Raw genomic sequence first — 15,829 nt, 5'->3', positions numbered from 1 at the left:
AAAAAATGAATCATAAAATCTAGAGAGTGGTCCGAGTGTAATGACTAATGAGACTAGTATATTTTTGACTATATGGTTAGAGATTTGATTTTTATTTATTGATATAGAGCAATTTTAAATTATTAAGTCAGTTATTTTTATCAGTTAAAATATTTATAAACAGCAGAAGCATAATCACTAAATTAATCGAATTAATAGATATACTCCTCAGAGTAGCAACCATAAAATGAGCCATAATAATAGTAGTAGTATAAAAAACTTATAGTATTAATTTGAATTCAGATTTTGATCTAACTAAATTTTTTTTATATGAACTTTTTGAAGGACGGATATTACAAAATTCAAATACTATATATTATAAATACTTATAAGGTAAACATCCTCTTAAACTTTTTGAGTGTTTGGAAACTAGAATGATAAAATTGCACATATACAAGTTTACAAAAGATTTGGTGATTATAGAAGGAAGACTAATAGAGAGCATAAATGGGCCAGATTTTTCACACTTAGGCAGAAGTTATAAATATTGCGTTAATCGAACCATTGTATAATCTCAACAAAAATATAGTACTACTATATAGTACTATTAACTTTTAATTGGTTGGGCTAAAAATTAACTATTGTTTAATATATAATCTCGATATTATGTATTAAATCACTACGTGACGCCATTGGTATCTCTGCTACATATATTAAGCCCAAAAAACCATAAATAAATAGGTTCAAAGTCATCAAATTTAAAAGGATGAGGTGGCAGTGTTCCATTCTTATTTTAATAAATCTGATTAAACTCAAATTATGACATTTTAAAAACCATAATATGTCTTTAACCGCACGTCAGGCAGCAATAATTAGAGCATCTTCTAATTAAAAACTGCTTCCGTAGTTATCTATTAAACCCACTAATGACATGCCATTAATTATTTGATTAATGAACTAATCAAGCTTAGTTTAGTCTGGCATCTGCAGTGAATTAACACTCACATTCTTATAAGTAGTAATGGAGATTAGTCTAGAGTCTTTGTTCTAGAGGCAATGACATCTTTGACAGATGTAATGGTAGGAGTAGGACATACCAAATAATATTAGTCTAGAGTCTTTGTTAAAAATGTAATGGTAGGAGTAGGACGTACCAAATCATATTGCCACATTGGTATGTCATGTCCAGTGAATATTTTCTCCAATACAACTATTAAATATTTTCGTGATTTATTTTTATGTAGAAAAGTGCAAGTAGGCATTTGACACAAAAACTATTAAACCTGTCGTCAAAGCATGTAAAAATAATGAATTTCAAACACACTGGAAAAAATAGACAGTTCAAAATATAATCATCTTATACTTGTACTAAATTACAACATTTTCCTTAAGGGTGTGTTCACTATGTAATGATTGAGCAATTTTTGGTCCAATTTAGGGAATTAGGTTGTTCACCTTCTACTAATTGATTGGTTTTACACATTTGCCCCACCTTTCAACTTGGAGGAATAAAGTTGTCAGTCCATAATTTTATTAGGTCAAAGTTTTTATTTTGGGTAATATTTGGGCCAATTCTAGGATATTAGACAATTGAAAAAAAAATTATACTCCGTATGTGACTAATTATGGCTTAATTCTTGGAAAATTTAATTCTTCCAAACATTAGAAATGGAAATGAACACGACCAAATACTACTCTCTACATAGAAATACACTAGACTATCATTTTTTAAGTATTGGATATAAAGCTTTTTTTCATTAATATATGTAACATAATGACTATAGTCGATAGCAGTTGCAAAAAAAAACAATAGTAGTTGCGAAGAAAGAAGAAACATGTTTGTCAAAGGCATTGGCTAATGCAAAATCCGGATAATTACATAACTAGTCATAAGGATGTATTCAGATTCATAAATTAAATAGTGTTACAAATCAAAACACTTGTATTCTATTAGATCTTGTAATCTAATGGTCATATTAATGTCACGTATCATCTAATAATATAATTTAGCTAATATTGTACTATTTTAATAAAATAATGTAGCATTTCAGTATAATAATGTAGTTTGACTAATAATATAACATCTTAGTCCTATAATGTAACTTATCATACTTATTGACAGTAGTGCGCCCCACTGGTCATATTCTCCATTAATAGTTATTAATCTCACTAAGAAATAAAAATAGATTAAGTAAAAATAAAAATATAAATATAAATATAAAATTCCGTCAGTAGACGAGATAGGGAAGAATTGATCCATGTGTCACAAAATGTCGATGTCAACTAATTTTCAAAATATAATATGGAAGGAACTTTTTTGCTTTTGTATTAATCAAAAGTTTGTAGCTTTAGGTCTATTATCTGTCCCTAAATGAATAGTACTATTAATTTAATCCCAATTATGAATTAAAAATCACCCCGTACAATTAAATTTATGAAGTTTAGTCCACTAAACAAAGTTAAAAATTGAAACTTTTTTCTAGGGTGGTGGTGAGGTGTTGCATATGAAGATTAAACAAAGTTAAAAATTGAATCTTTTTTCTTTGGGAGTTCAAAAATGAATTTTGGATGGTAGTTGATTTTATTTTTGTAGCTTACTATTTTAAATAATCAGTGGTTATGGTTTTCGCTTTCATACTTTTGAGGGAATAAAATAATTTTCAAAACTAAGACTTAAGTATAGATTTGGTAAATATAACAAACAGGATATCTGTATTTTCCTCGGCGACTAAAACCTCTTTCTCAAGGTCTCTCTCTGTGAGACGTGTGTACAAATGGGCAGTTTTTTTTAATTTTGTCGTTTCCCATATGTATGTATGTGTGCGTGTTGAGAGTATGTGTGTGTGTTTTCCTTTTATTTTCTGTGTTTCTTTCCTTGTAAAGGATCAGTTGTCTAGTTTTGCGAATAAGCTTTTGTGGAGTTGCGGTTTGTATGTTTGGATTTCGTATGTTTATGTAAAGTTCTAATTTTTTCCATATGAAATTCTATTTGATATTTGCAGTTGAAATTTCATTATATTTTTTGTTTTTCTTGAACTTGAAGCTGCTGAAACTCCAAAATTTTGGGGATTAGTGTGAAATAAACTGAAATCTCAAGCCTTCCTGTATAAAATCTGGCACAAATTGATGAAATTAGTCTAGGTTTTATCTAGATTTTGCTTTGGAGCTATAAATTATTGAATTATAGTACTAGTTAGTTAACATGAAAATCTGTTTACTGCAGTGTGTTTGCCGAAGGGCTTTCCTCCCTCAATTGGGATTCTTGATTTTGCTAATACTCTTTGTGTGTTTGAAGCAATCCACATTCACATTTTCTGATAGAAATGGACTCAATTAGGATTCCTGCATTGCTATATTTGTGTTTTAAGGCAATCTAAATTCATGTTTTCTGATAGAATCATGGCCTTTTCTGTGAAACAGGTCAAGATTTAATCAGTGTGTGTAGTTGTTGATCAAATCCTTCAGTTTGGCAGCAAGAAAAGGTTTGTAGGATGCAAAAGCTCATCCATCAAAGATTCTGACCGAATCACTGCTGACTTGTTTCCAACGTTGTATGACTATGTGGTTCTCTGGAAAGCAGCTCGAGATACCCGTCCCCAAGAGCATGGCAACGGAGACAGAAACCACAAAAGAGCGCGACTTTTACCATCTGAAGCTGTCCGAGCCTCAACGCCAAGATCAAGATTCGTCCTCAACTCTATCCACAGACCAGTCTCATCATGAGGGATCTACTTCAGCTGGAAGCGACTTGCAGATGAAGAACGTGTCGTTTCAGCCTGGTAACAATAGCTCCATACCTTGCTTGACATGCATTGTCGTTCTTGGTATTTGAAACAACGTGTCAAATTAAGGTGCATAAGCATTCCATTCATTTGTATGCCTATACAAGTTGTTGTCTTCCTTGCTAAATGTGGCATTGCTGTTTCTGCATATGCATCGAGTGTGGAATTCCGATTACCTGCTGCAAGAAATAGCATTTTATCGTAAAAGTTTTGCAACACGGCCTCATAAAAGCACTGCTGAAGTTACTTGCAACATGAAAGTTTAGAGCAACTTTTCTTGTAGAAATTTATTCAAACACGTCGCCTTGAAACTTACCCATTGTTCTGTTGAATCAATTGTTGGAAATGCAGAGTATTTCAGCCACCAAGTTCAGATGGAACACAATCAATCTTCGGTTGGTTCAAATCATGTCCCTTGAAACTGCACCAATATCATTTTTTTATGATTGTTATGAATCAGAACATCTGTTGTTGTCTTTGCAGGATTGGGCATCTTACTCCATGGCTGCACCTTATTATGGCAGGATAGCAACTGCATACGATCCGAATTCGGTTGTAAGTATCTTTTGGCGAAAGCTAGTATCATATGTGTCAAAGTCAGTCAAGATCGAAGCAGTAGCCACCTTGCACTTTTGCTCCAAAATTGTGTTTCATCTTAATCTGTAGTGAGGTTGAAAACATGGTTTCTTTCAACTGTCCAGATTTATCCTCAAATGGCCGGGGTCGTGCAAGCAAGGGCCGTGCTACCTCTGGATCACGATCAAGGCATCCCCATGTTTGTCAACGCAAAGCAATACCACGCCATTCTCAGGCGTCGCCAAACCAGAGCTAAACTCGAGGCTCAGAATAAGGTGGCAAGAACAAGAAAGGTAACTTAACACAAGTAATAGGCTTATTGATACCTTCAATTTCTCCCCAAACTCACTCAAGTCCCCCAATTGGATCACTGCATATCTTCAATGTACAGCCATATCTCCATGAGTCCCGCCACCACCACGCTCTGAGGAGAGCTCGGGGTTCCGGAGGGCGCTTCTTGAACACGAAGAAGTCGAGCCCCACAGCTGAAGAACCAAAGAGCAGCACCAGTTGGGGCACATCCACCACCTCTGGCTCTGATGTCTCCTGCATATTCAACAACGACGACTTATTCCAACAGCCACGCATGGGGACACAATCGCGTACGATGGAACACAACAACATGCTTCTGTTATCCATGGATAGTTGCGCACAAATCCGTACCACGACGTGATTTGCTTCTCTCCTGTGTGGTTAACCGGCAGTTCATCCTTGGCTATCTTTTCCCCTGCTTCTTGCAGTATCTCATACTCAGTTTTTGCTAACTTATTTTGTTATGAAGCTTGTAATGGAACTCATCTTTGTGTAAGGGTTTGGAAATATGCTTTACTTGTTTTTGTTCCTGAACAATGTTAATGGTTGTCCACTTGCCTTTCTTGATTCCAATTTATTAAAAGGTTGCAATAAATCAATAATGTCACAGCCTTTTTCGACTTATTAGTATTAAATGAAGCCCAAATTTGAAAACGTTGCAATATCGAGCTTGGGAAAACGACGAAGATTGGTCCCCTCCTAATAATCATGGGAATAATAACTGCCATAAAATGGATAATGTCTCAATCTCTTCAGCTCATAGTTTTCATCAAACCTATTTCCCACTAAATCCAAGAATGTCCCAATTTGCCAACAAACTCTTCATAAAAGAAGACAAGATTTCATCACTGCCACCATCAATTTGGAATGCGTCTGAAGTTCGTTTTTTAAAGGGTGTGACTGTTGTGTTTCTTTTGATGGTGAATTCTTAGGTCCAGAGGATTCGCTAGAGCACAGGGTCTAGGAGATCATGAACTTTCAGAATGCAGTCGTTGTCACAACAACACCCTACTTCAAAACCTCAACCCTCTACACTATTGGCTAGTATAGGGAAGTCGGGATCGAATCCACGAGGATGGAAGAGTTAGAATGCATTGAGAGGACTTTTGGATGGTTCGGCTGCTGTCATGCAACATGAGGGCTGAGTTTTAACTACTAGGCCTGAGAAATTAAATCTAGTCTATTCTAACTACCAGACCTGGAGAATCGAAAGCACGTAAAATATAAACGCAAGCATGATTCGAACCAAATGCAACTGGAGAATATTCACCAAACTTCCTGGGTCAAGTAAAAGAGTTTCCTAAAGTAGCCAGACACAAAGCACGTAAAAGTAAGCGACAAAACAGATTTCCCTAACTAGCTACTGACATAAAGCTGCGATTAACAAACTAAAGCAAACTCAACTATAACTACTGATTGACTTCATCTTCTTCAACAATCAAACACGAAATGAACAAAACAGGACATGAAACAGAGCATACTTCAAATCAAACAACGAACGCTAAGATTAAACTAAGAACTAACCAAGTAATCAGCAATAGCAAAGTTTCTCATGCAGATCCAAACTTACGTACTCAGATTCAAATAGTTAAAAGAAAACTAAGCTAGATCTATCAGATTCATCACTAACTAAATCAGATCCACAACTTCCAGCACCATTTCAACTCCGATTCAATAGATCCACTCCGATCTCAACGATCTCAACTCCGATCTACAATTCAATTGCGAAAAACATCCAAATCAGCAAAACAGAACAGTAAGCATCAGATCCAAAACAAACTGAAAACGAAACTAGATTAACCATAAACTACAAATCAAGTCACAAAACAGTCGCCGAATTTTCCGGCAAGGAAATCGGCGAGATAGAGTACGTGCGAAAAGTAAATTGTTTCTTCGCTCCTTATAGGAGCGGTGTTACACTTCCAAACTGAACAAAACACCACACTAAACTACCCCAAATCTCCCATGGAACCAAGTGCGTGAACTAAGTGAGTGAATTTTTTAGAGCGAGCCCGAAATACCCAAGGAAAATTTCTAACTAAGTGCATCCTCTCCTCTTTAGCTTCCTTGTATTTATAGGCGTGACTCAAATCCCTAGGTAACAGACTTCGTGATTTGACAATTGTGCCCTTAAGGATTTCGCTCTTTTTCTTCACTTTTTCTCTTTTATTTTCTCTGCCCTAGTGATTGCTCTCCCTTCCTGGGTCTGACAGATTTTTCACGCACCTGGACTTATAAATGCGCGTTAGCATCGTAGAAAACACAGAATTTATATCTAAAATAGATGAATGAAACGAGCCTTATCAGTGTCCAATCAAGATTTTCATATCCCAAAATACAAAAAGCAACATCATTAACAAGAACTATGAGCTCAAGATAGTTTTCATGGAGATCCATAACTTCGGACCAAGAAACTTCAACTGTCTAGACAACAACATTATGCGAGTGAGAAAAGGTTGAAACTTGCATTTCTACATCTATACAAGATTTACATGGTATGATAATAGGCCAGGTTATATAAAACTAAGACAAAAGGAGCCTGACAGTAGAGAAAAATACATCCTTCAACCCTTGGATTCTTCATCTGCTCTACTTCCAACTCAAATCACAAAGCAAAGCTCTCTTGATTCTTAGTCGAGAGCCGCTTGAGAAACTCATAGGTGGTGATCATGGTCGTTGCAGACATCGACATTGAAGCCCATCTCGGCCCCAGCCCTCGGTAGCAAGCACCCAACCCACCCTCCTTCACCAAGCTCCTCACGGTTTGCACAACTGTGGGAGTCCTACCCCCACCCCTGCCTCCATCCAAAACCTGCAGCCTCGTCTTAATGGTGTCGAGAGGCATTGTCACGAGCGCAGATGCTCCACTAGCCATTGCAGCACTCACTGCCTGAACTGCCATCACAGACTTTCCATCCGGCCTATAACCATTCCCATTCTCACTCTTCTTGCAGAAGTAGCATCCAATGCAGCCCCAAATCCCTCTATGCGCCATCGAGTAAGAAGCCCACCACACAGCATTAGAAGGAGCATAAGTCAGTATAGATATCCCAAACCCTCTATACAACCCTCTCACCCCATCCATGAGCACAATCTTCCTAAACGCGTCTATCCCACCATTATATTTCTTCAACCCAACCGCGCAAGAACTCCCATCCCCCACACCTCCTTGCACCATTAGCCTCTGGCTCACCACATCAATTGGCGTCCAAACCAACTGAGCAGCCATGGAAGCACTCAGTCCAGCAGCGGCATTAGCTATGGCAGAAGCTGAGGCCTCGGATAAACCTAGCTGGAGACTAGCAACATTGCCTACGCTACTCTTGGTAACCTCAAGAGCACCCACGTAGAGGGCACGGGCCGGTATAGTTCCCATAAGGGAAGTCCCAAAACCGCGGTAGAAACCCCTCCACCCCTCGTTTCTAAAGATGGAGGCCGCCATTTTGAAGCAAGGGCAGTCGTTCAACATCACCTGCTGCCGCGTTTTCAGCACAACAATTGGGTAAAGAGTGCCTGAAACACCTGAAAACAGAGCAGCGCCGAGGAAGAAAAACTTGGATTTATCAAGCATCTCCCAATCTATATCAGCAGGCAGATGGATTTCAGTTGCGGAGTCATCCTCTGCGGTGTTCAAACTCATCTTCGCCACTTTTAATTTCTATAAACAATTAACAACTTTTTCCTCCTAAATAAGATAAAACTCTTTTTTCAGCTCTATGTGTAGCAAAATCCCCAAATTCAGCTGGCCGTATACTAAAAAAAGGAAAAAGAAATTAAAAATTGCGAAAGTATCTAGAAACACTAGTCCTAAAATCGGATCGCACACAAACACAGCTCAAACTAGCTGAAAACCAAAACCCTAACGGTTCTAAATCAAAACATAAGAATATTTTTTCCGCTTGCGCAAACAGATTAAAGAACGAAAATGAGTGAGGTCGAAAAGATCCAGCATTTCCACACCAAAAACTCGGAGGCGATCATATCGAGATATTTTCCATTTCGGATTAGGGGATATGCAACAGCTATAAATAGGATGAGGCGAAGGAATTCAACGATATTAAAAATAGTGAATAACAGAAGAAAAAGGTGGAAACAAAGTGGCGAGTGGCGACTGTAAATGGATTTGGGGGACGAGGGTTTTGAGTATGGGAGAAAGGGACACGTGTCGGCTATTGTTTCGAGAAGATGGTGTTCTTGCGTATGGGGATTCAGTGTGGCGCAGGCCTACAGAATGTGGTGGGCTACGAGCTAATTGATTTGCTACAAAACTTTGGATTGGAATTTCATTTTTTTATTAGAGCATCTCCATTGGGCGGATGTCCCACTCGGACATCCACTAGGACATCCCGAAAACACCTCCCGCCACGTCACTAGGACTTCCCATCCCACTGCCACGTCACTAGGACATCCCCTTCACAATCCGCCCTTACCATCGCCCTTCCCACTAGGACTTCCCGCAATAAAAAAAATCACAAATTCACAAATAAAACAATTTACGTTTACGGAAATAAAATTTCAACACGAATACGAACGGAAAAAATTAACAACTTCATTTAAAAAAAAACATACATGATTTGAAAAAAAATTACATAGTAATAAAATAAAAAAAAGTACTAACATCAACGTCAACCCTTCCGCGTCCAAACCTCTTCGATAATATCGTTCTGAAGTCGAACATGAGCATCTGTTTGCCGCATGTCGGCAAATGCACACATCCGCTCGAAAAAAAAATTACATAGTAAAAAAAATTAAAAAAAATTTAAAAATCGGACGTCCGACCCACGCCACAATGGCGGACGTCCGTCCGCCCGTCGCGCCGACGTCCGAGGACACCCGACGTCCTCACGGGACGTCCGTATCCGACCTCCCCTGTCACAATGGCGGACGTCCCGGTCGCTCGTCGCGCACGTCCGACCGGACGTCCGCCATTGGAGATGCCCTTACTAGATCTGACGATTTAGGCTCAAGTTTATTTTATTCTATCCCATAAAAATATCGTAGCACGTTGAAATGTCACCAAAAGTAATGCATAATCTATACTAATAAAAGGTGATAGTTGGCTGAAAAGACTATAATACCCTTTTTGGAGTAAAAAGTAAGCTGACTGTGTAATTATTTTCTTTATTTCTTTTACAAATTTATACTATTAATTTGAAGGGCAGAAATTATTGGAAAAAATGGTCCACTTAATTGAGTTTGGCTATCAAACCAAACCTGATGACTAATGAGAGACGACAGAGAAAGTTGAGAAGAAAAAAAAGAAAATGAATGAGAATGAGAGAAATGCTGCCGCCGGTTAAGAATGTCGGTGCACACTAGAGCGAGCGGGCGGGCCAGGTTCTTGCGGGCGACGAAGAAGGGCGGAGGAATTGGCGAGGCAGAGCGGTGGAGTTACGGTTGATCGGCAGACGGCGAACACCACAGCGAGGCAGAGAGGCCAGCGGCGGCATTTGCAGACGGGCAGCGAAGCAGGGCGATTGAGAGGCGAGACTGTTCGAAGAAGTCAGAGAGATGAGAGATATGCAGAAACAGAAAAATGGGGAAGAAGAATAAGATGAAGACGACTACGGCTCATTTTTTCATTAGGTTTTAAATGGACTTAAAAGTTGGGCTGGGCTATCCAATTATATATATTTAGTTAAATTTTAAAGATGAACTAATCTTAAATTAAATCTTATTGTAAATGGGCGTATTTAACTTTAAATTAAAGATTTTCTAAATCTTAATTGCCCTAAAAAAATGTTATCTTGAAGTGAATAATCTATTCGATGATAATATATTTTACAATTGAACATGTTTTTAATTTTTCAATTTTGACATATGAATTTTTATTTATAATTTATTATTAATCATTTCACAATACATTTTATATAAGATTCATTTTATCTTAATAGATTATTATTATTTTTATTAATTATTTATTTTGTATAGTCTGTGATATTATATTTTTTTTATTGAATGTAAATATTTCAATATATATAAATATATCAATATGAACAATTGTGTTAAATTATTTAATTATGTTTGGAAAATTCTTGATAAAAAATATTGTGGGGGTTATCTGTAATTTAAATAAATATGTAATTAAGATTGAAATATTCTTTTGAGTGTAAATGGTTGGAAGTAGAATTATTGTTTGATTTGAGTGAAAATTAGAAAATCAATGAATAAAGCTAAAATCAATGAATAAAGCTAAAAGACACCCGATATAATATTTTTTTTATTGTACAAAACATTGTCATCGTTATTTTTGGTGTGCATTAAGTTAGTGGAGTATATAAACTTTATCTATCACGAAAATCTCGTATTCAATTACTGAAAAAACTAGACACGATTACCCAACGTGAATTTCACCACGACAGTGCCATGCACGAAACAAGATCACTACCAACCTTTCGCTTTGAATCAAGGAGGGGTGATTGGTTAAGCCTCTCTTGGGCCCAAATCAAAATTCCTTAGCCACCACATAGCCCAGCAACGATGAAGCTTCTCACTGAATAGCAGGAAGCTCACCAAGAAAACCCCCTCATACTGAGCTATTACTATCAACTGGTATCACACCCGCGCGATGCACGGTAGATTTAATTTCATCACAATAAATTTGTATTTTGAATTAATTACTTTAAATCAGATACAATTATATTATCTAGAGTTTAAAATTATAAACATGTAATATATTTTAAATATACAATTCCAAAAATTAAAATTAAATAACTTTAGAAATCAGCTAAGCACTTGCATATAATTGTATTGAATGTGCATTAAGTAATTCAAAACTTTCAATGGACTTTCTTCCGCAAAACAACAATCATAATTTTATATTATATTGATGGACATTATAAACACTCTCATATCATTCACATCAAAATATTAACACACAATAATAATAATCATCATTACTAAAGAATCATTGAAATATAGATATAGAGTAGCTAAGTATACAAGACATAAAAAAAGTTTATAAGGTTATAATAATATAGTAGTTTATAAGTTTTGGAAAATTTATTTGTAAAAAATATTAACAGTAAAATCACAGTATCATCAACTAGTACAAAACAAAATTTTCAAAGCAATTAATCTCTTTGGAGAAAATGATATATTGCTTGCAATAATTGTACATGAAAATTATTTCCAAGACTAAGCCCGGCACTTAAAACTCTAAACCCAAGCCTAAACATAGATATAGATTCAATAATAAAAGAAATCTTAACCAAAAATAAATACAATGTCTCTTCTTCTTCTTCTTCACTCATTTGCTTCATTTATTTTGCAATGTACTTCCACCAAAGCCTATATCGTAAACTTGTTTCCTCTTTTATAATTAAAATGAAGTAAATATAGATATGTTAATATCAATTCTCGAAATAAACTACAAATCTTATACTTACATGAAATGATTTTAAGTTTGCATAAACAATTGCCTCCAACGCCACAACTCAGTAATGTATATATCCTGCAATTACATAAACAATGATAGTTACTCAAATCTATCAAATAACACTTATATAGAAGATCATAGAAGAAAGTTTCATTGTAAGATGAAATCAAGGAATAAAGTTAAAAAATGTAGTGCAAATATAGAAAATAAAAACAACGTAATGACTGAGCGGATTTATAGGTACCGCTGCATGTCATATATTTATAATCCACTAAAAAATGTAGACCGTATTCATAAACTTTTGACTTGTCCCATTTACTTATAATAAAATTTTAAATAAGGGTTAAAATTGTGAAATAAATATTAAAAATTTAATAAACGTTATTATGTACATTAAATACAAATAAGATAGTTGACTGTTTCATTTTAATTATTTCCGGTTAAGAACGTTATGTCATTATTGCATAGAGAATGGTTTAATTTTATTTTATAATGTTCCTCAAGCATTGGCGGACACAGTAAACAATGGGGGAGGGCTTAAGCCCTTCCCAAAAGTTTTATTTGTCCATTTTTTCTTCTTGTGAAATATTTGAAAATTTTGAAATTGATTTTCAGCCCTTCCCAATATTGTTGTTGGAGAGTAAATTATTGAAAGTGAAATGAAAAGAAGGGGCTGAATCTAATAAACTGAACACACATTAAAATAATGGATAACACTGCATTTAGGAAGAAGAAGAAGACGTGGGCATTATCAAATTCAATATAATAGCTTCAAAAAAGAACCACCGATTTATTTGAAATTATAATATTAATTTCTTCCAGGTGATTTAAGTAATTAAAAAACTTATAGTACTATTCTATTTCATTTTTAAAACTTAAGATTAAAGCAATGCAGCTTCTTTATTTTTTTAAAGTATTGATTAGCTTTCACCAATAATTTTAGTTTTCACTAACTTTTTTTTCCTTATCAATTCAATTGTAAAAAAAAACTTTGGATTTTTTTTAATTTTTTTAAATTCAATTTTCTATTTCAAATATACTGTTAATTTGAAGTATCTTTTTAAATTCTCTCATCTAATAGCCATTGTATTCATTAAGTTCTTCTGATATATAAATATTTTACTATGTTTTTTATGTTTTAAAGTTTTGAGACGCTATAATTTTTATCTCATCCGAACACTGAAAAATCATGGATATGTGACCGTGTCTTACACACACATATCTTGACTATATAAATATACTCTCTCAGTCCGTGAAAAATTGTCTCATTTGCCATTTCAGAATATCCGGGGTTCAAATTCTCATTCACCTTTTTTCATTTTAGTTAAGTGGACTTCACATTCAACTAAATTATTACACTCATATTCTATTATAAAACTAATATATGGAGTATAAAAATGAAGCCTACATTCCACTAACTTATTTTCCATATTTCTTCACAAAGTCAAACAATTTTGTAAAACTTGTGTCGAGTCAAAATGAGACTATAGATGCTGATGGATGGCGCAACGTAGAGTAAAGCCCCTACGAAACAAAATTTCTACGTCCGCCACTGTCCTCAAGAGACTTTAATTTCTTTTAAGTTTTTAACTTAAAAAATTTAACCGACACATTCATCATTTATGCTCTTAATTGATTAATTACGTAATAGTTATAAATATTCAAATTTACCCCAAAACTCATAAAAATTCAAAATAAGGCCAAAACTCGCCTTTTATATATGTATAGATTAATTTGAAATTTTTTACACTAAAATAAAATAATTGTGAATCTTCTTGTATTTTAGTGAAATAATTACTACAAGTCTACAAAGTTTTGTAGATTTTTAGGTATATTTGATTAATTTTATTCATGACATACACAACAAAAGTGAAAATCAATATTATTGGAGTATTCCATTTTTTTGAATGGTCAACTATTTAAGAGACACGAGTTTACAAGTTACTACCATAGTCTACAAATCATAAGTACCCTAATAGAGTCAAAGGCAAGGCTTTTGACTTGTAAGAAATATTTATGTCGAATTGCTATAAAAAGCTACAAATTTAGCCAATTACTATTCAATTCTACAATTTTTTTATTTATCTCATGGTCAAAAAGTTTAACGTCCTACATGTCTTCGTTTTTTGATGCATAGTATGTCTAGATACGAGAACAATGAAGGAACTGAACCTCGCGTATTGCATGTCAAAAACAATTTTCTAGTGGGAATTTTTCTGATAGGTGTGTCTAATCCTTCTATTTCCAGTCTTTTTAAAATTGGATCGGATTGGCTGGTATAATCGCAAATTGACAACCAATCTGGTCCGACTTGCCTTTAAAACAACCAGCATGTTAAACCGTCATTGGCCGTTCAAAGTTCAAACCAACTAGTTGGATCGAAAACTCGTTTTTAAAATATTTTTGTAAAAATTCATTACTAGTAGAAATTGAAACAAGACATCTACTCAAGATATAGACACCTCAATATATATAAATTCATTACACATAAGGTTTAATATTTTTAACATAATTCATTATACATATAATATTTTTATAGTATATGAAGTATTTAATTTATACTATACACTAACCATTGATATGAACATGTATTTTTATGTAATTATATATAGGGCTTTAATGTTTTTTTAATATATTCTTAATTATATTTTTATCACTTACTAAACCTAATACTATATTTGATGTATTTATTACATTCAATTAAAAACATTTGTAAGTAAAACATTCGACCAGTGGTTCAACATACAATTACATAATTTGCAATAGTAAAATGATTTGACCAGCAATTCAACCGGTTGAACCATGAACTAGTTGCTTTACCGGTACACTCACCGGTTGTATTTTTAAAACATGGTCTATTTCTTATAGCACTTCCTCATGGGCATGCAACTACGTACAAAAGCATCACAATATTTCCTCACCAAACTTTTATAAGTATTTATTGGATAGTAGTATGATTTAGTAATTAAGTGGAATGCTGGTCGACGTAGCTTTTCATGGAAATCCACCTCCTCCGCCTGAACCTCCACCAAAACCGCCGCCAGAGCCACCGCCGCCGCCAAGACCGCCTCCTCCACCCGAACCTCCACCAAAACCACCACCTGAGCCTCCTCCTCCACCAAAGCCGCCACCCGAGCCTCCACCAAATCCACCACCCGAACCTCCACCCCCTCCAAGACCACCTCCTCCACCCGAACCTCCGCCAAACCCGCCACCCGAGCCTCCACCCCCTCCAAGACCGCCTCCTCCACCCGAACCTCCGCCAAATCCACCACCCGAGCCTCCACCTCCGCCAAGACCGCCTCCTCCTCCCGAGCCTCCACCAAATCCTCCACCCGAGCCTCCACCTCCGCCAAGGCCTCCCCCTCCACCCGAACCTCCGCCAAACCCGCCACCCGAGCCTCCACCTCCGCCATAACCACCGCCTCTGCCGTATCGGCCGCCGCCGAACTTCTCATCATTGTAAGAACCCTCGGATTCATCGGCAAGCATGCGAGCATTGGTGGCGCAGAAAACTAGGGCACTCAGAAACAAAACAAGAAGAAGCTTCGTAGCCATGTTGTTTTAGTAAGTAGTGCTAACAAATTAAAATCTGGATTTGTGGATTGATCGACCACTAAAAAGGGATTTATATAGGAAGTGAAATCTTATAATTAATGAGACCATATCCTCATCCATAAACCACTAAACCAAATGATAATTAATGCAATCTTAATGCAAGTTGCAACCACCCGATTACTTTTGGAAGAAGATCACATAGGCTGACTTTTTCAACTTAAATAATTGATTCATGTCTCTAACT

General features: G+C 35.7%; 3 protein-coding genes across 10 annotated transcripts; 2 read left to right on the top strand and 1 right to left on the bottom strand.

Annotated features, from left to right (window-relative positions):
* The first annotated feature begins 2,650 nt into the window (after positions 1-2,650).
* On the top strand, positions 2,651-5,192 carry LOC121809879 (nuclear transcription factor Y subunit A-7-like). 8 transcript variants are annotated; one of them, XM_042210715.1, is made up of 7 exons: positions 2,651-2,726; positions 3,400-3,461; positions 3,560-3,758; positions 4,113-4,156; positions 4,245-4,316; positions 4,463-4,630; positions 4,729-5,192. In XM_042210715.1, the coding sequence occupies exons 3-7, from the start codon at positions 3,584-3,586 to the stop codon at positions 5,008-5,010; spliced, it is 741 nt and encodes a 246-aa protein (XP_042066649.1). In that variant the 5' UTR covers positions 2,651-2,726; positions 3,400-3,461; positions 3,560-3,583; the 3' UTR covers positions 5,011-5,192. The 8 variants fall into 8 exon arrangements, with proteins under 8 accessions (XP_042066649.1, XP_042066648.1, XP_042066652.1 ...); XM_042210714.1 differs by having other exon boundaries at positions 2,693-2,789; XM_042210718.1 differs by having other exon boundaries at positions 2,720-2,743.
* Positions 5,193-6,949: 1,757 nt separating this feature from the next.
* LOC121809382 (solute carrier family 25 member 44-like) lies at positions 6,950-8,843 on the bottom strand. Its single transcript, XM_042209965.1, has one exon. The coding sequence runs from the start codon at positions 8,287-8,289 to the stop codon at positions 7,255-7,257; it is 1,035 nt and encodes a 344-aa protein (XP_042065899.1). The 5' UTR covers positions 8,290-8,843; the 3' UTR covers positions 6,950-7,254.
* Positions 8,844-14,624: 5,781 nt separating this feature from the next.
* Positions 14,625-15,594, top strand: LOC121806351 (leucine-rich repeat extensin-like protein 3). Its single transcript, XM_042206359.1, has one exon. The coding sequence runs from the start codon at positions 15,002-15,004 to the stop codon at positions 15,443-15,445; it is 444 nt and encodes a 147-aa protein (XP_042062293.1). The 5' UTR covers positions 14,625-15,001; the 3' UTR covers positions 15,446-15,594.
* The last annotated feature ends 235 nt before the right edge of the window (positions 15,595-15,829 follow it).

Source organism: Salvia splendens, chromosome 6 (genome assembly GCF_004379255.2).
Source record: "Salvia splendens isolate huo1 chromosome 6, SspV2, whole genome shotgun sequence".
In the NCBI taxonomy this organism is placed as follows: Eukaryota; Viridiplantae; Streptophyta; class Magnoliopsida; order Lamiales; family Lamiaceae; genus Salvia; species Salvia splendens.
Note: the sequence above shows the minus strand (reverse complement) of the source record. Positions and strands in the feature narration are given on the sequence as shown.